Raw genomic sequence first — 21,201 nt, forward strand, 5'->3', positions numbered from 1 at the left:
TTTTTAAAAATAAACCTGTTTAAAATGAAATCTGAATTTAACACAAAATATGTTAAGGCCTAAATTGATAATCTCTTAAAATATTTAAGTAAAAAATATGCTGAATCCATGAACCTCTATTAAAAACTTGGAATTAAAAGCTGTTTTCCTATATAAAGAAGGAATCAGGTGGAAAACATCTAACTTTTGAGGTCAAGCTTTATAAATATACCACAATAGCTCAGCCTAAGTAATTCAGGAGACTCTCTCATTTTCAAGAGAGATTTAGACAAGACTAGATCCAGTTACTTTCACTTAGGCATATTTGAAAATTAAACTTCAATAATCAGTTTGACTGACTACAGTTAATTCCTCTGTTCCTTTAATAAATAATTTAGCTGTAAATTTGAAACAGGTTTTGGATACATAAACTTATCTTATCAAAACATTTAAGGTTGCTTTGTTTAATAAAAAAATAAGTTTTGTACACTGTGGTGTGTTTGATTAAATTCTATTTACAATCCCAATGCAGCTTGACAAAAAAAATGAACAAAAAATTAATTATCTAGTAAATAAGCAATATATCATTCATCGTTTTCTAACATACCAAAAATGTATCATAAGAATCTGAAAATATTAAGCTATAAAATTGCATAAATAAATGTATGTAGTATTGTAAATGTATGTAGTTATTGTGTACTCCTAGGTAGCAAAAAGATGCACCAAATCTAGCGTATAAGATCTATTTAGTTGTAAATCAACATGTTTTAACACTTATATCAACCAATAAGAATGCACCTTTCTTTAGAAAAATAACTGAAGTACAAACGGCAAAGTCGGTTAAAAATTATTGAAATCAAGGGCTTTCCACTTGGTGATTTAAATCACTGATTTAAATCAATCCACCCTGACAAACTGTAACATCTTCTCCTGATATCAGGTATAGGGATATGTCCTTCCCAAAGGTCTCACACTGAAGTAAATGGGAAAAAAGACTCATTGGATTTCAATAGCAGCTTGATCGGGGCTCAGATGGATTTCTCTCTAGTTCCTCTCAAGACTGGAGACAAGTTACTCCTCTTGTCAGTGCCTGAATTGGGAAAATACAGTGTTTAAATGCCCTTCTCCACCCTAATTATCCTCTTGGTCTCTTGTTCCAAGGCTGTAAGTCAGCCCCTCTTCCTCTAACAGCTCTCTTCAGACAAGTCGGATGCCGATCTCTTGCTCCCTCCTGAGCTACAATGGTATTTTCCTTCAGGTCATACGGGTGAACACATCCATCCTGTGGAAGCTGATTACATCTAAAAGTGGGTAAACAAATCTGATAGGCCTTACTAAAGGGTCTAAAAATGCTCTCGTTTTGCAGTTTGATACAAATAGTACAACATGAAATATTAACTATATTTTAAAATCCAAGTATCACTCCATTTTTTAATAGCATATATGATAAAGCAAGGTGTGGCCTAAGGATCAAAAGATACCTCGCAATAACCTCCAAAGAAACGCATTTCAAGAAACACAGAAAGCAGCCACAGGGAGAAGAGGGAAATAGGGAGCATCCAGTACATTTTCTTCCCCTCCTTTGAAAAGCTCTTAACATCTGCCTACTGTGCCTTCTCTGTATATTTAATTCTTTATTTCATGTTGTATTCCTTTGCTTTCTCTATATTTTCCTCCATGTTCTCTTTCCTGCATTCATTCTCCATTCTCCTCCCTCCCCTAGAAAGAAACCCACCTCTCTCCGTTCCACTCAGGAATCAGAAACTTATATGCCACCCTGGCCTATGGATTTTTCTTGGCTAGGGCTGCTGAAGGCAGATAATGGAGAAACACAACCACAGATCCTCTTTGGCACATGCTACCTCAGACTCCTCATCAGATTACATATATGCAGGGGCAGGCCAAGTAAGACTAAAACAGCCACTAACATGGGACTGAGCTGCCTTTAAAAAGGCGGTAGTCCTAGGTTGGAGACAGCAGAAGGAAGTTAATATGCTGTAGTATGGCATAATGATCAGAAGATCTGAATAGTACACTACTACATACTAGATTAATTCAATCCCCACCCCTTACTCATTCAGAGCTATTATCTTGACCATGAACCCCCAAGATCTTGGTATACTAAATTGCACAGGCTGTAACTCGCATTAAAACCAACATAACCTGCCTGTCCCTATGCAACATTTTGAAGTTTTCTATAAGCGTCATTCTTTGACCACAGAAACTTAGTTCTATTTGAAGTATTTTTAAAATAAAGAGGAGCAAAAGACCACCTGTTGTGCCGTGTGAACAGATTTTATAACGCACATACCTACCCCACCCCAAAATTGAGAAATATAGGTTTAACTCTCAGCAGACTACTATTGCTAGGCAGAATAACTACTCACATTGTTTCAGATTTAGAATCATGGCTTTTTCCTGCTGTACTCTCCTTTTCAGCTGGTTTATATAAATCACATACTTCATTGTTCTATGTGGAAACAAAGTAATATTTAGAACTCCTGATTCCTGCAATAGTGAAGAAACTCTTGCTACAAGACAGTTAAACATTGGTGCAAATGAAAGTGAAAACAAGGCTCCTCTTTCATCTTTCAGTTAAATTGAGTGAGTGAGATTCTAGTACCAATTTTAACTATTGTTGGCTGTAGGCCTTAAATAATCTTTCCACCAGAGATTACTAGGCATTATTGCAAAAAGCAAGAATGATAAAGGCAATTATTCTTGATCAACGGGTATAGTAAAATATAAAATCTACCTATTATATACGAACAAAAGCATTTCTGCTACATAAAACTATTTTTCCTCGTTTTAATCTACAGTTGTTTCATCACATAAATATCCTCAAAGTATTTCCTGTACTGACTGGTTTGGCATTTTCAGATTGCAACGGAGATTTAGTATGCATCAAATTAAATTCATTTAACCGCAGCACACGTAATCTACAATGTAAAAACATTAGTGATAGTAACATAATCATTCTGATTATGATGACTTGAGACTCCAGGCTTTTCTTAAGGCTGTCCCTCCTGTTACAATAGCAATATATTGTCATAGCTAGTTGGCCTGAAAACACGTCTGCTTAGTTCTGGTTTGTAGGCAGGACTGAGGCACATTACAGGGTCCAGGCTACTCTGTACACTTCAATTCTTCTGAGGCAGTTGAGTGTTGTATTTCTACAACACTTCCCACTCAAGGGATTCAAGGTGCTTCACAAAGATTAGAATTAGCCAACCTCCCAGTAAAAATGGGGTTTGTTTGCTTATTTTTTAAATATAAAACTAATGAAATTGACGAAACTGGTGAAATTGACAGTCAAGAGTTTAAGCGACTCGCCCAAAGTAGCATAGGAAGTATCTCCGACCCCTCCCACGCTTCAGCCACAAGACAATCCTGTGTCTTAGAAAGATTAAAAAGATTAAAAGAATCCTTCAGACAAGCATTACTAGTTACGCTAGCAAGCACATGGTACCAAGTCCCTGCAGAAGTGGGCTCCAAGACAATGGAAGACACGGAATTTTACTAGTGGAATTTTCTCCTTCATAGTCTTTGTTTTGGAAAGCTAATGAAGAGTTTAAACAGCACCTTTAAATTTTTGCACTATGAGATGAACCCAATCCAAACATTATACTCCCTGAATCAGTTTGGCCTACTAAAATAAAACCAATAAAAGTCATTTATCCCACTGACTGGCAACTTATTTAACTTCTAGTGATATTTCCAGGTTTAATGACTGTGTGCTGAGCTGTATATGAGAATGTTACGAGATATTTATCGAAGAAATCTTTATTTTATGTGAATGCTACTATGTGAGAAGGATTACCGGAGTCCAAAAGAATCCATAAAAACAAAGATACCTTTGCTTCACTGGTTTCTTCACCATTTCCTTTTTTATTTCTGGTACCTGAAGCTTGAGATTCTGAAGGTTGCCAATCCTGTGACCCAGAGATGATATCTGAGGTTTCTGGTTCAGAAGATTCAGTTTCTATTAATCCAGCACTAGTATCTTGAAAGCTGTAAATAAGGCATTCAGAGAAAATGTAACATCAGTACTTTTCACACACAAGTTAATCAGGGCTGCAGGATCAAATTGCACTATGGAGTTATTAAATATACAGTGTTACCACTCTGCACTTGCCCAACCGGACAATCTGCAGAAATTTTAAGAGTTCTATTGAACCTGCCAAATCTTATGACTGCCAACTTCATTCCCTTCGTTTAAATAAGAGTTCTTGCAACCAAATACAGACACTCTGAAAAGTTTTGGTTTATCTTAATAAAATGCCTTTTAAGCACTGCAGATGAAGAATTATTTTAAAAGCAAAAAAGCTTTTGAATATTCTGAATTGGCTACAGGAACTCTTTCATTTTACAGAGAAAATCTAATATGGAAGGGAGAATATCAAGAAGAGCTTCATTAACACAATGAAATTGTACTTCAACCCAGAGAATATTAGAAGTGTTATAGTTCTTCCATAAATATCTCGTCATTTACACAAAAATGATAGATGTTCTGTAACAGGGATAAGAAAATCTCCTTAGTAAACGTGGATTTAAGTAACACAAAGTGAAGTGTCATGTACTGTAAAAAAGTTTCTCAAAGTTCATGACCAAAAACAATTGCATCTTGACAGAAAACCTGGTTCTGTTTCAACTCGGCATGAAATTAAGTATAATTTTGTTTCCCCACAAGTGTTACAGAAGATACATTTTATAGTAAAAAGTGTACAGAACCCCCCACCCCATCCCTGCCAGAAAGTACACTAATAATGTTACTAAGCTCTGCTTTAGTGGTACCATCATATTTTCCTTAAAGCTTTACGGAAAGGTTTGGAATAAGTCTCTGGTCTTGATGTTCATCCCAAAAAATGAGAAAAATTTTGGATTTAAAGAATCAAAAAAATGGAGGTGTAGCATTAATTTTTGGGGTGCGGGGAGAGAAAACCTGGATTTGTGCTGGAAATGGCCCACCTTGATCATCATACACATTGTAAGGAGAGTGATCACTTTAGATAAGCTATTACCAGCAGGAGAGTGGGTTTGTGGGGGGAGAAAACCTTTTGAAGTGATAAACACCCATTTTTTCATGGTCTGTGTGTATAAAAACATCCTCACTGCATTTTCCACTTTTATGCATCAGATGAAGTGAGTTGTAGCTCACGAAAGCTTATGCTCAAATAAATTGGTTAGTCTCTAAGGTGCCACAAGTACTCCTTTTCTTTTTGCGAATACAGACTAACACAGCTGCTACTCTGAAACCTGCCATTAAATTAAGACAAGGCTTTCAGGGTAAGGATCATGTTGCAGGTATAAACTTAAAGCAAGTGAGTCCACTACCCTTGAGAGCAAAGCTTGACAACACATGGAAACCGAAGACCCTGCCCATCTTCACTAATGAATGTGATGGTAAAAATGAAAAAACAACTAATTTTAAAAATCAAACCATTTCTTGCTGTGTTTGAGTCCATATGTAGCAAAAATTACCTGGCTAAATTGAGATCACTTTCTTCGGTTTTATCATTCAGTTGTAAACAGGAATGTGATTCTTGCTCCATCAGGACAGGAGTCTCAGCCGCATTTTCTTGATTAAGAACATCCAGTTCCTCCCCACTTTCAGTATGATTGTCACTGTTTGTACCAGACACTGCATTTTTTTCTGTTAACAAATTGTTAGGTGTTTAATATGTATTTCCAGAAAATGTCTGGAAACATTAGGTACAGATTCCAAAACATCCACAAGAGAAAAACACCAACACTCATAACAAAAATTGGGCTTCAATTTTAGAAGTTATTTTGGGGACCAATTTGAGACACCTGAGAAGGACCTGAATTTCAGAAAAATCTGGCATTTAAAGTGTTTCTGACTGGGCACCTCAAAAATTAAAGCAACCAACCAAAAAAAAAAAAATCACTTCACTTTGAAAGTTCAGACTTATGGGTATAGATAGCTGAAGTTTGAAACTTTGGGCTACATTCAGATTCGTTGCTACAGTCAGGAAAAAGAACATCACTTTTTTCTAAGTGGAGCAAAATTTGGAGTCTACAAAGAAAACAATATTGCGTATGGAGATGGTGTTTCTAAATAATGGTTGTGTCATTGAACAGATGTCAATTGTCAATTACCATTACTGAAAATGATGCAACCTTTTATGAAAGTCATTACAAGTTGTAGGCTTATAGAATTTTTAAGATTATACTGTAATTTATAGTAAACTGAAAAGAAATTGAGGTTCAAATGTTAAACATTTTCTTTACCTCTATTAATCAACATTCAAAGAGGTTTAAAAATCTAGGTTATTTCATTTACTGGTTTGCACCCCATTCAGTTTGGAGCTTCTACACAGTTTCACCATCCATTTTTCACGTAACAATGCTGCAAAGTTTTAAACACTTCTGAGGAAAATTACTATCTCTCAACAAAAACTAGGTTGATTTTTTTAAATTAAAATATTTCTCAAGATGTTAAATTTTAATGGGAGCTGTTTGGAGATTTGGGGCATTTTTTGATTTGGGGCCAAAACTACCTGACAGTGCCCTTTAAAATGAAAAGTGCCATACAACTTTCACCAAAAGGTTTATGAATTCATTATATATTTTTCCCTAACTACATTTTCAAGGACGATCCATACTGCATATTAATATAGCGGAGATCTCACCTGTGCGACCACAGTGGTTTAAACCAAACATAATAGATTGGATTGTTGTAATGCATTATCGGGAGTTATATCTAAAGACCACCATGAAACGTCAGGTAGTCCAGAAAGTGGTAGTGTTCTTGCTTAGAGGTGCTTCATAAATTGTGTCTGTGCCCCAAGGTCTGCAATGAAAGATCCAATTTGTTTCCATATGTCATTCAACCTGTTTTCACTTCAAAACCTTAAATGGTTTAGAGTCCTGGGTACCAAAGAGATGAACTCTATCCATATGCAGTAAATGACACTTAATATCAACCAAGGTACTGAAGCTAATAGCACTCCTGTTTAAAAAGAGAGGGGACTGGTTGCCAGGTATCTTTTGAGAGACGCCCTCAACTAAAGCTCATTTCTCCCCCAATGGTTTGCTGACCTTCAGAGCACACTGCAAAACTTGTGTTTTCTCCCAGGCTTCTGATAAGGAGGTAGATTAGATTAAAGAGGGTACAGGTAAACTAAGAGAGGATGGTAATTGTGAGACCCAAGCTGAATGAAAACAATTACCATCCTCTCCGAACCAACAATAGTACCTACACGTTATAATTTTTTTACACCATACAAAGGCCCAAAGAGAACACACCAGGTACTTCCATAGGCTAAAATTTGAGATTTATAATCCGACGGGGTTGCTAATGTGCAACAAACTGTAACAATGCCAACAGCAGAAGGAGGGATTATGGTTGAGCATTTTAATCTTACTTTTATTGCTGGATTTCCCTCCCTTAGCTGGTTTTGAGGGGGCAGCTCCCTCTTCAGACAGATTCTCCACTTCCAGTTCAGAATCATCTTTTTTCTTCTTTTTCCTCTTCTTTTTGGTTGTCACTGGCTCCAATATAATCTCTTCTGTCTGTTCAGAGACATTCAGAGATGCTTCATTCTCCTTCTCAGCTGTCCCAGCATCCACTTCTGTTTCTGCATCAGAAATTCTGACACCCTGAGGATCATCCTGGTCATTACCTGCTTCTTCACTGACAACTTTAGCTATCAAAGACAGTACAGTTCCAGGTAAATATACTGGTATTATAAACCAAGAATCTCCAAGGTCTTTCCACTATCAATGTCTGGCGCATTCATCTATCCATGGCAATATCCTGTCAGATATAGCAACAGAGCCCTAAAAAATGTTTTGGCATACAACCAACCAGATGCAATCAAGTCTCAGCACAGGTTAACTGATGCTGCAACACACATTTGGGGGACAACCCTTTTATCTGAGACTGCTAAAAATGTCATTCTATACTCAATGCACATCACTTTGCTCTTGTGGTTTTTAGGTTGGGTAGTTACACTGACTGTACTACAATATGAAAATTAGGCACCTGTCTTCCCGGAAAAAAAAAATCCTACCATTGTGGGTAGATCCTAATTTGTGGCTGCATATGGTATATTACGCTACTGTAGTTTAATTAGATAAATTCTTTGCTTTTACTATATACTACACTACTCAGAAGTATTAGGAACCTAAACTTTCTAGGCAGATTGTTTTCTGGTTTTGGTAAATAGCTTCTAAAAATGACTCAACTACTTTTTTCTTTTTTAAAGCACACTCTGAAATACCAATAGTCAATCACCGCAAAAATCTTGATGTTTATATATAGTGTTCAACACCATGAGTAACTGCTTTTACTTGCATTTTATATTTTTACACTATTTTTTCCCATCCCTCCTCCCCACCCGTATAAGTGACAAATCCAAAATGCAGCACAAGAGTAAAGAAACATGCCTTCTGTACTGCATTAAGTACAAAATAAGTTTTTAGTTGTGGGCTAAAAAATAAACCTAACACTTTACATGTGGTGTGAAATCTATCAGGTAGGAAAAGAGAGCATGATTTCCATTAACTCATATTCATAATCTTATCTAGTAAATTTCAGACAAGTAAATTTCTAAAGACAACAATGGTCTTTAAGAATTGCTTTTTTGGCTGCTACTTCCTAGACAGTCTCACCTTTGTAACAACTTTTCACATATTGTTCTCAAGGCCATTTTCCCTGAAACAGCTTTTGACAGTGGCTAATGTTCAGAGAGTCACAAAATGACATTTAAAAACTATAAATATAGTCTTACACTACTGCTAAAGCAAAACATGCATAAAAATTCATAAAGTTCTTTTTACAAGCATTGAAGTACTATATAAAAAATTTGTGAGCACCCTACGAAGATATTTATTAACAGATCAATCTGAAATACTCCAAAACAGAAATACAAGATTCCAAACCAACTGTAACCTGGTTAAGGTAGTACAATTTTATTTCATATAAAATACCTCTCTAGAAATTGGTTAATACTGTCCCCTAAATGAGCAAATTAAGAACTGAAAACGTCCTTCTAAGAATCCAGTATCACACAAGTCTCCCATTGCCTGAAAGAAATCTGTTCAGAACCGTGAAGTATGAGATTTCTTACAGCAGTGGTTCTCAAAGCCGGTCCGCCACTTGTTGAGGGAAAGCCCTTGGTGGGCCGGACCGGTTTGTTTACCTGCCGCGTCCGCAGGTTCGGCCGATCACGTGATCGGCCAAACCTGCGGATGCAGCAGGTAAACAAACCGGTCCGGCCCGCCAGGGGCTTTCCCTCAACAAGTGGTGGATGGGCTTTGAGAACCACTGTCTTATAGGATTTTTTTTTTCCTTGTTCAATGACCCAATAGTGAAGCACTATAACAGTATTATTCCGTATTACTATTTTGAAAGGAAAATTTTAAATTAAGTACCTTTTTGCTTTTTCCGAGATTTGGGTGCCTTCTTCTCTTTTGAACTTGGTCTTTTAGTAGCTTTTTGCTTCCTTTTTTTCTCATCTGCCAGTACCTCCTCAAGCAACTGGGCAAAGAATTCAAAGTCAAATGGTCGCTTTTCCTCTGTCCAATTAAAAAAGAGTGAAATATAAAAAGTTAATATTTCACAGTTAATAAAGTTATTCTTTAAGCTTCTGCTTTTTTAAACCACATAGTTCATTTATGATTTCCATGTTCAATCACCACTTTCCATACTGCACGTTTCATGACTAGTCAGTGTCTTTTACACAAGTGGCACTGAAAGCTTGCAGAGACCAGAGGAAACATATTAGGCGTGCAGAAACAAATATTCAGGTTGCATCACAATATCAAATTATGACCCATTGTGCTAAATGAAGTAGACACTCAAATTTCATGACAGGAACAGTAGTACCTATATGGCACTTGTCATTCAAGATTCTCAGAGTGCTCTACCATTAGTAACCAATGGATCCTCAACATGTGAGAGTTAAATGTTACTCCCTATTTCACAGAAAGAATCCGAGACACAGAGAAAGTATATGCTTAGCCCAAATTAGACACCAAATCAACAACAGAGCTGGGACTAAAAGCTAAAAATTTTACTTTCAGTCTTGTACTTTAACAACTATACTATCCTCTAAATGTTAAGTATTACAAACAAACACCCTGTTGTAGAATTAATTTATTGGATCAAACAAACTAAAGCCCCTAAAAAATTACATATTCATAACACTTAATCAGAAGAATTTAGCTAAGTAAAAACTTACTGAATGCTTTATCTATCCTCCATCCATTTGCTTTTTCCTCACGTTTAAACTTGTTCTGAAAAAATGTATATTGTAAATTATATTAATCCTTCTCCACTAAGCAAATGTTACAGTACTACAGATATAGAAGGTAGCAAATCAGGATAAAATACTCCTTTAGTTAGGGAAAACGTTGCCCACAAAGAAACAAGGTTGTAAATCAAACCAGTGTGTTACAAGTATATCTACTTCAAATTAGGAAGTTGAACTAATTTGTATCAGATCAAGAAGCATCTTATCCATTTCAGACATATTACTCTGGATATTAACTGCATTCTGAAAACGTACAGTTACTACAAACTTTACCCCGGAACCAAATACCATCAAAAATTATTAATACTAAAATATTGTATAAACAGCATGCAAGAGGTTGAGAACAAAAGCAAATGCTGACAATTGCACTGTTAATATCATTCTCTGCTTTACTTACCTTAATCTCTGTTCTTGCTCTGTGAGGAAACAGCTGACCAATCAGAGAGAAGTCTGTTCCTACCATGCTGATAGCTAAGAAGAACATGTCAGTTTCTGGAACAAAGATAAAATAAACTAAAATATCTCTATCTTTACACGCGCACACACACACACACACACATTGAATGCTATTCTTTTTACTATATGAACCAAAATCTTTACATTTAAGAGTAAAAAAAATATGTATATCCAATATATTCAGACAGAGCTAAATTCCAAACCAGACCATTATTCCAGTTCATAGTTGCACAGAGTTTAAGGCCAAAAAGGATCATCTGAACTCCTGTAACCCACAGGCCATTACATTTCACCCAGCTACCCTGTATTCAAAGTTATTGTTATTTGAGTTTGCTTTATTTTATACTTTTTCTGCTTATCACATTGTAAAGCATCTTGATACTCCTGAGCAATGCTGTACAAATGTTTATCTAGGTACTTACGGCATCAGTGTAGCTTCTGAGCATCTAGCAACATGGAGAAAGTATCAAGCTAATTACTGTAAGTGAATATATATCCAATACACTTGAAATTATTCACTGATTCCCCACCCTTCATAGTCGAATACACTAAATAACACTGAAAAATATTTTCCTCATGTCGTGACTTAAGAAGAAGGGAGAGGTGATTCAGGTACTACTAACACTATTCACTCCGGTAAAGACCAGTTTGGAGAAGACTTCTTCTCTAAAACTTAAATAATGTAATTTTGTTAATAAGTAAGCTATTAAGTCAGGAAGATAAACACTGAAGTAATTAAAAATGATCATCATGTATCAGGAATAATGTTCATGTTCTAAGAGCTTAATCAAAATAAGTTGCTTCTGTGGTTATCAAATACTTCACATTTTCACACCAGCTTTTAACCACCTGAAAATCAATTCCCTCTATACTACGTCTTTGTGAACAGTATACTTTGACGTTAAATAATGCATGTTCTAAACAAAGAATTTGGCTTCTGCAGATCATACAATTTTTTGACTATGAATAACCACTCAGCACATTTGCTGAAAATATTTTTCTCCTGAGGTTTAGCTTATTTTATATGCTATTACTTACAATCACTATTGTGATTTTATAGTTGTATTTCGTACACACATGGGAGTATTGATAATACTATGTTTAATTTAAAAAAAAAAAAAAAACAGCTTTGCCCCTAACAATTTTGTTCTCTTGCATTTCACAAACATTTAGAAGTTTCCTTTGTTTTCAATTAACAAGCTTATTTTTATTTATGTATCAGTATCAATGGAGAATTAATGCTTAGGGAATGTTATTTTATAGAGTTCTCAGATTAAAAGAATACTAAGAATTGTCACATTTTGGGCTTAAGTTACTCCATGTGTTACTTTCTTAAATACATCTTTATTACTACTATTATCATATCAATTGTCAACAAAAAGAACAATCTAGATTTTTAAAATAAGCAAACACTCATCTCACTAATTCTGCAGAGTACTAGATCAACATTAATTCATTAATTTTAATTCTCATCTTATTCTTTATTAATCAAACCACAAAAATAGAACAAAACATTGTATTTTTTTAACTGCTCTTTATTTACAAAGAGTAGCAGTATTCCAAAGAATTCATGAGAGAATCAGGAATGAAACACCACAATCTTCCACCCAAAGGTTTGAGAAGTGTTCTCGTACACAGTGATCTCTACCACACTGTGCTGCCGGCAAATAATGGCGGCCAAATTCTGGTAGATACAAGCATAGTGTCCTGCACCCACAAAACATATGTGCACATATACACGATGCACGATATCCCTCACACCATCTATTCCTAAACCATGCTGGAAGGGCTGTATGCATAACTGCTGCCGGATTAGGAAGCACACATGATTTAATATGCAGTTTATACATCTGGTCCCCAGTCCCATAATGACCCTCCTGTCACGGACACATTGGAGTGGCAACCAGCTTCCAGCCCATTATCTCACTAGGTGTGGGGTTTCGTGAGTATGCATATGCTCAACACAAACTAGAACTTTGCTCATTAAGGCCCTTATCCTACAACTATTAAATAAGTGATTAACTTTACACATGAATAGATCCATTGAGGTCAATGCGACTACTCACATGTGTAAATGTACGTTTGCAAGTGTCTGCAGGATCAGGGCTTAGTCTTCTACAGACTCAAAACTTGAAACTAAAGTATACCTACCTTTATTTGACCACGGCTTGGTATAGAAACTTTTTCTAAAGCTGGAATAGGTAGTTGTGGAGCCACGCTCAAAGATAGGATCATTTTCTTCTACGACACATGACCCTTTTGTCCTTAAAACTTCTACAGTTAAACTGAAAAGAAGAAAGCAACCCATGAATGTCAGACATCAGAAATGCCATTGGGGCAATAAAAACTGGAGAACCACATTTTATGTCTGTTGAGAACCTGAGAATTAAGACTCTTCCTGCCATACTCCAAGTTCACATCAATTTAACTAGGTTTCACTACCATGCCAATATCTCTCTATTATATGAATTAGAGAATATTGGGGACTGATATTAATCTAGTTAAATTACATACAGTAGAACCTCAGAGTTACAAACAGCAGTCACACAAACTGACCAGTCAACCACACCCCTCATTTGGAACTAGAAGTACACAATCAGACAGCAGAGACCAACAACAACAAAAAAGCAAATACAGTACAGTACTGCATTAAATGTAAACTACTAAAAAAATAAAGGGAAAGTTTTTAAGAAAAAAAGGACTTGAAAAGGTAAGGAAACTGGTTCTGTGCTTGTTTAATTTAAATTAAGATGGTTAAAAGCAGCATTTTTTTCTGCAGTAAAGTTTCAAAGCTGTATTAAGTCAACATTCAGTTGTAAACTTTTGAAAAAAATAACCACGTTTTGTTCAGAGTTACGAACAACCTCCATTCCCTAGGTGTTCTTCTGAGGTTCTACTGTAATTACATTCACTCTAACATTTTAGAAATATGGAACACATATACATTAAGTGTAGTGAAGAGTCCAATATCTCAAAAATGTTTGTCCAATTAGTCTTAAACTCCAAGAAAACTCTTTTGCAAGGTCACGTATGGGAAATTCTTCATTTCCTTTTGACTGTTCCAACTTCCTCTACCAGAACATCCCTAAGCTCCTGTAGCAACTCAAATCCTGACTGTGTAATGATGCATTGTGTATAGCCCTAATTTGCTATCCAACATGGAAATAAATTGTAGGTGTTATGTAAAATTATGAAGCCAGATAGTTAACTCGGTTAGCAGGAGTTACACTGTTAACCACTCTGGAAACCAGACAGTAATTCATCAGACACACATAGCACAGGAGTCAGTTGCAGAATATCAGTTACCTTTCTTCATCCAGAATAATTGTACCATCTTCTGCTACTTTCACTCGAGGAACTAGAAGAGGACCATCATTCTCCTCCCCTTCCTCTGGCTCAGTCTCAGCCTCCTCATCTTCATGGTCAGGAACATGTATCTCTTCTGATCTACAATTTTGAAAGATTAACACTTCAGAACATACACACAAGAAGCATTTTCTTCTGCTCGCGATGTATCTGCTAGATTACCCCACACATTATTCAGACACCTAGCTAAAACCCCCACAATTTTATAAATCTTCAGATTAATGTTTTATCAGTTATATTTTGATATATGAAAATGTCAGTTGGCTTGATGCATGTAAAATTAACACCACAAACAAACTTTAACATGATGTTAACTGGCTGCAACAATAACTTTCCTTGAATTACAAGTACTCCCTGTCATAATAATGATTAAAAACACAAATGTAACATGATCAACCTATTACCATGAATAACATCACAGCTAGCCTGCCTCAAGAAGTCTGAGTGAACAGATCGATTTCTACATTCTGCTCCTGGACAATGTATCTAATGACTACCATTTCCCCTCCATCTTCCCGCCACCTAAAATAATTAATTTAAAACAAAGGAATAAATTTATCACAACAATGAGTTAGGAACCAGACAATCCCTTCTACATTACTTATTATACATAAAATGTACTTCTTTTCCAACAGAAGGCATTTTGATGTTAAGTACCACAGACACAAAGACTTACTCTTTCATTTGGACCTGTGTAGAAGTCTTCTCAGTTTTCTTTTCTTCTGCCAGAGAAGACCTATTAATGAATATTAGAGATATGACAATATTCACTGATGCATAGATTTACTCTAACAGAAAAAAAAAAAAAAAACCACCCCCAAACTCTGTTCTAAATCTGAAGGCAAAACATCTTTACATCATGCTAGTGCATCATCTAATTTCACAATCTGTATATACTGCTAAGTGACTTCAGCAACTTAAGGTTCTAGAAATGAATAGTTCAGGAGAATTAGTAATGGGATAGAGAACCTGCTGTCATTTCACATCATCTGTCTGAATCCACTACATAACATCATAGTACTACGCTAAAATGCAATAGGGTATTTTTAGTTCATGCTAGCTATATAGACCCATTAGCGTGGAACTTGTTAGCGCACATTAGAAATCATATCCATGTAGCACACACTGCTACTCCATGTAGACATACCATGAGTTTTTTGATCTCAGACCAGTTACCAGTGAACAGCTAACAGTGCCACTGCTACCAGCACAATTGGCAACAACGTTCGCAAGGCAAGTAAAAGTGCCAAACTTCCAGTGGACACGGAAAATGAACTTCCTACCCTACTACTCCTAAGGCTGGTCCTTCCAGGTAGGGATTATATTGCCAGAGGTTTGACATTATTTTCATGCCTTGTTCCATACTACACATGATTAAGAATATAATTTAGTCATGGAGGTCACGGATTCTGTGACTTTACTGGACCGCCATGACTTCAGCTTCAGCTGTCAGCAGCGCAGCCAGAGCCGGGGTCCCCCTCATCTCCCGCAGCTGAGGCCATGCACTCAACCCCTGCGGCTTCAACAGACACCAGAGCCATTGTTGGTGGCCCCACTGCACGGCTTCTGCGGGGTGTGGAGCCGGAGCTGTGCCCCGCCCCCCCCCCCCATGGTGGTGGGGCTAAAGATGTTAGCCCCCGCCATGGGGATTCAGGTGTCATTTCTTTCCTCCCGCTCTACCGCATGATTTTTAGTAAAAGTCATGGACAGGTCAGAGCTCTCATAAATTTTTGTTTATTGCTCAACTTGTCTGTAACTTTTACTAAAAATAACCATGACAAAATCTTAACCTTACTTCTGTTACATGGAACACCCATACTCCAATTTGATACCATACGGTCACTACCCTCTCAAGACACACCTCAGCCATGATGCCTATTAAAAAAGTCAACCAACATATGATGGCTACACTGAAGGGCAGCTAATATTTAATCTACAATTAGGAAAAATTCAAGTGTATGTTCATGTATACACACAGATTTGATTATGTCATACCACCCTTCACTTATTACTTGTCTATATACATTGAAATACTTCAGGGTATGGACTGGGTCTCCGTATGTTTGTACAGAACTTAACACAAGACCCTATTCCCAATTGCAATATAAATACCAAGTAATAGTGATACAGCATTCAGAAGCTTACACTGCTACTGCTCATGCTTTACCTCTTCTACTGATAAACTGGACTTCCATATTCAGGGTTATCAGTATAATACATTTCACAAGGATTAAATTAGTAGACACAGACAAAAACAATTTACCTTTAAGAAAAGAGAACTGTACTTACTTCATAGGATTGTTTTCTGGCAGGTAGTATATCAAGTCTCTCATAGTCATTTTGGAATGATCTGGTGGAGTTTTCCCTTCAATTACCGTAGGTCTATTTTTCCATCTTTTCTACATACCAAAGACACGTTTATTTAGATTTTTCTTTACTCACACAAATTATATAATGTAAATATTTATTTTTATATGTGCCTGGTCTAATTTTTCTCTACCATTATTGTAACTTTTTGATTTTACAGTGTACATTTCTCAAAGACATCATCAACCTTAATCAACCTGGCTTTTCAAGAGACCTCAATGCTCTGTGTGGGTATGAGTGCATAGACCCAGAAGCCAAGACACACTGGACAGATGGTCTAGTATCAGAGACTAAAAGGACTGAGGTGTGCCAAACCAAGGAGCCTGAGACACTTTAGATGATATTTGATCTTTGCCTAATTCAAAATAAAACAAATAGTGAACTTCTACAGGATTACAACTGTTGGGTTTTCATATAAATGATTAATTCAACTTTTAAAAATGAACACTATCAATTAAAAAAATAGTTAAAAGTCGTTTCAGACACTATGAATGCTCCTATGAATACCCAATTATTATTGTTGTTGGCAGAGAGATTAAGGACCTGTCATAGTGTATTAAACCACTTTTTTTTTTAAACTGACTAGTTTTCAAGTTGACTTATCCACCTAAAGGAAAGCTGCTGCCTCTTTTCCTTCTCATGTGTGTCTTCTCTACTGATATATACAAATATCTTACACTGTGCTGCTGAATTCAGTTTTCATTAGGCTCATGAGGTTTAATAGTTAAGTGTTTTAACATCCCCATAAGATTGCTCAACTATAAAATGGTGGATATTGGTTAACAGTATAATAGTAGAGAAGTGAGCTGTCCAACGTAACAGAACTGAGTCAACAACAAAGTTGAGTACAGAACACAAGAGTCCCAATTCTCAGCCCCCGCTGTCGTATTTACCAATGATAAAAATACATAGTAAAAATAGTAAGCATTCTGGCTGGCATGTTAGCAGGAGTATTATTATGTCACATAAAGGTCCATTAGTAGAATCACCTGACCAACACCACCACAAAAATCATTTTTATACAAAAGAACACTCACTCCTGTGATAGGACAAGAGCTACTAGACCCCATCATAGGCTGCCAGCACTATGCTGCTGACATCACAGTTATCATACCTACTGGAATTGACCCACAGGGATCAGGCAAATGTTGATCCCCTTTTTTGTTGCCTCTCCGCCCAAAATTCCCAAAGCAGGACCTTACCATTTTCTCTTTCTTCAGCTCTTCTTTGAGCATCTCTCTTAACTTCTGAGCTTTGAGGATTCTTTCACGGTCTGAGCATTTTTGTTTATCTTTTGTTAGAGGGGGTTTTGTATGTGGCATTTCCTCTTGTGTAGGTCTTCCTTGGGTAGGTCTCTCCTTGAGAGGACAGGGTGTGTTCTTCTGGAGGATTTCGTCATTTTTGAGAGCAGTTACACCCACATTTGGCTCTTTGCTCACTGATTTTTTAAGTGGAGAAAACTGTGGCACTTGTGGGACAGGTGTTTTCTTTTCAGGCAGTATGGGAGACTTTGGAGAGCTTTCTGTATTGCTCTTCTCTGATGGATAGGATTCCTTCTGAAGTGAAGAGTTACCATTAGTAACAGACTGAGGTACTTGTTTTTGAGAAGACTTTGATACTGAATGTTGTGCAGATGGAAGTGTAACTCTGGGTTTTGCCAGATTAGGCATAGTGGATATTCGTTTTCTTCTCTGTAAAGGTGTATCTGCAGGTTTCCTAGCTTCTCCATCATCATTGGCAGCACCAGTCCTTTCATCTCTATGGAAAATTAAAACAAATATCTTACCCTTACAATGACAGTTTTGCTACTTTTAAGATTGCATTGAAGCATGCACATCTAAAGCCTAAATATAGTACTAAAGAAAAGTGTATTACTCTGAGAACCTTATCCAAGAATCCATACTTAACCAAACCAAGACATATTGAATGTTGCCTCATAAATTAAGTAAAATATTGATTCTTATGTCCAAAAATTACGGACCTCAAAATATTAACAAGTTTTTAGCAATAGTGATTAACATTTAAGTATTCAGACTGGTTTTTGTTGTTGTTTTTTGATGGAATGCTCTTTACCTTCAATATCAACACACTCATAGATCACCAAGTAATAAAATACTGGAGAATAGTTTATGCCCAAAATTGAAATTGTATAAAAATATTTAACAAACTCAGACATAACAACCATTTTTATGATTTTTAGGGGTCAGGAAAAAGGCTTAATTTAAATTCCTCTGCAGTATTTGCAACTCAAATATTATATCACTGTGTAACTCCTTAAAACCCAGAGTGAAACTGACAAAAGGCTACTCTACTTTCACTATTCTATGCTAAGTGTACAAAAAGTCTGCAGCCTTTCCTAGGTGAGTACTATTAGTTTCTACAGGAAGTCAATCTTTGTTTAAAATGAAACTAAGTTTCTAACACTTAAGTTTGCAAAGACAATATTCCCAACATGAACCTGGTGCAAACCAATGTACTATTGTCTTCCAGCTCTGCACACCACTCCAGTGCCTCAACTGCTGATCATTGCTTGGTCAAGATAAAGCAGAGGTAAACTGCAAAGATTTTTTTTAAATGACGATTGTGTGTGATTTTTTTTTGGTTCTACATGATATATATAAAAAGGCCTGGATGGTGAGTCCCTGGTTGTATTTTAACTTTCGAAGTACCAGGAATGTCAAGTCTTAATAAAATACAACTCCACAAAATGTCAGGTATATTTTTCAAGCTCTGTGGTAAAATCATTTAGACACTTTAAAATGGACAAAGTACTAAGTAACATTTAACAATTTTAATCTGGACTGTTTCTTTAACTCTAGGTGTAAACCCAAGAAAGTGTTGCCCATCCTAATTCATAGATATACACCCAAGTTTTGGTACCAAAAAAAAAAAAAACCACCCATTTGCTGCTGCTGTTTTTTAATGGCCCCCCTCAAATTTCAGTGTTACATAACTAGGAGCAGCATACTTTCCTTGAGCTGTGTTCTGAGGACCTCCACCATTGATTTCAATGAGAACTGTGCAAATCAAGGTAATATCTGGCTCCAGAGTGAATCATTATTATAATGGTTTCTTAATACTTGCTCTAGTGTCCTAAGATGTTATAGAAAAAAAGATATAACTTCCTATGTGCCACTGCAATAAAACAGTAGATTAATAACAACAGAAAAAGGTCTGTACTTATGAAAAAGATAAAATTATTCAGTTCTAGGGAAATCAACACTAAACTTCCAAGTACTAACTTCAACCACAAATTTTAAATATTAAACCCCCGCACCTAGGCAGGTATCAATTTATTTCAATGGAGGCCCTTCCACATGAGGCTTATTACAGGATTGGGGACTATAACATAAAGAAAGAATAATTATGTACAAAAAATACCTATAGAGCCATTTATTTCTAAACCAAGGCGTAGCACCCGTTGCATTGTTAGTTATCTTAGACCTAGCAAATAGTACCCTCTCATCCTGCAGTAATATGTACTTGGCAACTTCAAACACGGCAAACCCAAGCCAACGAGGGAACCACCTTCAGACAGGAAAAATATCTCCTGAAATAAAGGGAGACAGACGCGTAGAAGGCGTTGGACACCTGACAGCTCCCAAGCACGGTGCGTGCAGCTGCGGTGTGAGGCGCGGTGTGGAGGGCAAGGGCAGGCAGACTGCTGGCCATGATGGTAGGCAGCTCCCAAAGCTTTCCAGATACCTGAGAACCTGTACAGGACTGAAGCCTCCAAGCAGCGCCCTCCCAGCGGTTGCTGGTCCTGCTCCCCGGGGCTGTACGGAGCTGGGGCAGCTCCTGACGGCGGGACTTGCCCACGGCGGCGGGGTGGGGCTAGAGCCGCGCAGACCCCGGTACACAGCGGGAGTTGCGGGACTCACCTGCTCCCCGGCTGTTCCCCCGCCGGCTGGGGCGGGGGGTCCGGGCAGGGACCGGCAGCGGCTCCGGGAGAGGCTGTCGCGCTGGGCTGCGGCTCTTTCCCTGCCGGCGGGGAGGCGGAATCCTGGCCGCCCTGCGGCTCCGGGGCGCAGCCGCCGCCCCTACCCCCGAACCTCACGTTGGGCTTCACGCTGAGCCTGGCTCGGCGGAACATGTTGCCGGGCTGCTCCCCGAGCCCGTCGCTCAGGCGCGGGAGGAAAGAGCTCGGTCCGGCCCCTGGGAGCGGCGAGGTCACTCCCTCGCGGCCAGGGAAACGCTAGAGCCAAGTGTCCCCTCTCCGGCGGCGCCGCCTCATGTCACTTGCCGCACACCGGGTCCCCCTTCCCCGCCGTGTACAGGGCCTGGCGCAGCCAAACGTCATCAACCTGCGGCCGGCCGCAGGGGGAAAACTACGTTCCAACGTGACGCGTCAGAAGGCGGGGTAAGTGGAGCGTGCTCGCCCGCTAGACCTTCCGTAACTAGTGGAGATTGCGGCCAAAGTGACGGGGAGCCGGAGGGGACACACAGTGTTGTGTATCGCGAGTCTGTGCCTCGCGGGGTATGGGGTGTTTGTTAAAGCGCGCCCCACATACACACGCTCCCCAGTGCTTGGAGGTCTGTGATGTGAGAATCTCAGCTTTCCTTTAAAACTGTCACTTTTCTAGCCTTTGACAGGTTTCAGAGTAACAGCCGTGTTAGTCTGTATTCGCAAAAAGAAAAGGAGGACTTGTGGCACCTTAGAGACTAACCAATTTATTAGAGCATAAGCTTTCGTGAGCTACAGCCTTTGTGTTTTTACAGAGTTGAAAAGGGCTCATACAAAAAAGCAAATAAA

At 37.8% G+C, this 21,201-nt stretch overlaps 1 protein-coding gene across 4 annotated transcripts in view; it reads right to left on the reverse strand.

The window, feature by feature from the left end:
* The window catches only part of BDP1 (BDP1 general transcription factor IIIB subunit), a 71,501-nt gene extending 50,735 nt beyond the window's left edge, over positions 1–20,766 (reverse strand). For 2 of the 4 annotated variants that reach the window (XM_073344316.1, XM_073344315.1), the window contains exons 1-13: positions 20,330–20,766; positions 17,651–18,206; positions 16,371–16,480; positions 14,758–14,817; positions 14,022–14,162; positions 12,867–13,000; positions 10,657–10,751; positions 10,188–10,242; positions 9,379–9,522; positions 7,368–7,649; positions 5,461–5,632; positions 3,834–3,990; positions 2,367–2,449 (exon numbers count right to left, since the gene is read on the reverse strand). In XM_073344316.1, the coding sequence (XP_073200417.1) occupies positions 2,367–2,449; positions 3,834–3,990; positions 5,461–5,632; positions 7,368–7,649; positions 9,379–9,522; positions 10,188–10,242; positions 10,657–10,751; positions 12,867–13,000; positions 14,022–14,162; positions 14,758–14,817; positions 16,371–16,480; positions 17,651–18,206; positions 20,330–20,541 (2,201 nt within the window). In that variant the 5' untranslated portion in view covers positions 20,542–20,766. Of the gene's footprint in view, positions 1–2,366; positions 2,450–3,833; positions 3,991–5,460; positions 5,633–7,367; positions 7,650–9,378; positions 9,523–10,187; positions 10,243–10,656; positions 10,752–12,866; positions 13,001–14,021; positions 14,163–14,757; positions 14,818–16,370; positions 16,481–17,650; positions 18,207–19,906; positions 20,126–20,329 lie in introns of those variants that run through there. The other 2 variants (XM_073344317.1, XM_073344318.1) reach the window with 2 other exon arrangements.
* Between the last annotated feature and the right edge of the window lie 435 nt (positions 20,767–21,201).

The sequence above is a fragment of the Lepidochelys kempii genome, chromosome 5 (genome assembly GCF_965140265.1).
Source record: "Lepidochelys kempii isolate rLepKem1 chromosome 5, rLepKem1.hap2, whole genome shotgun sequence".
In the NCBI taxonomy this organism is placed as follows: domain Eukaryota; kingdom Metazoa; phylum Chordata; order Testudines; family Cheloniidae; genus Lepidochelys; species Lepidochelys kempii.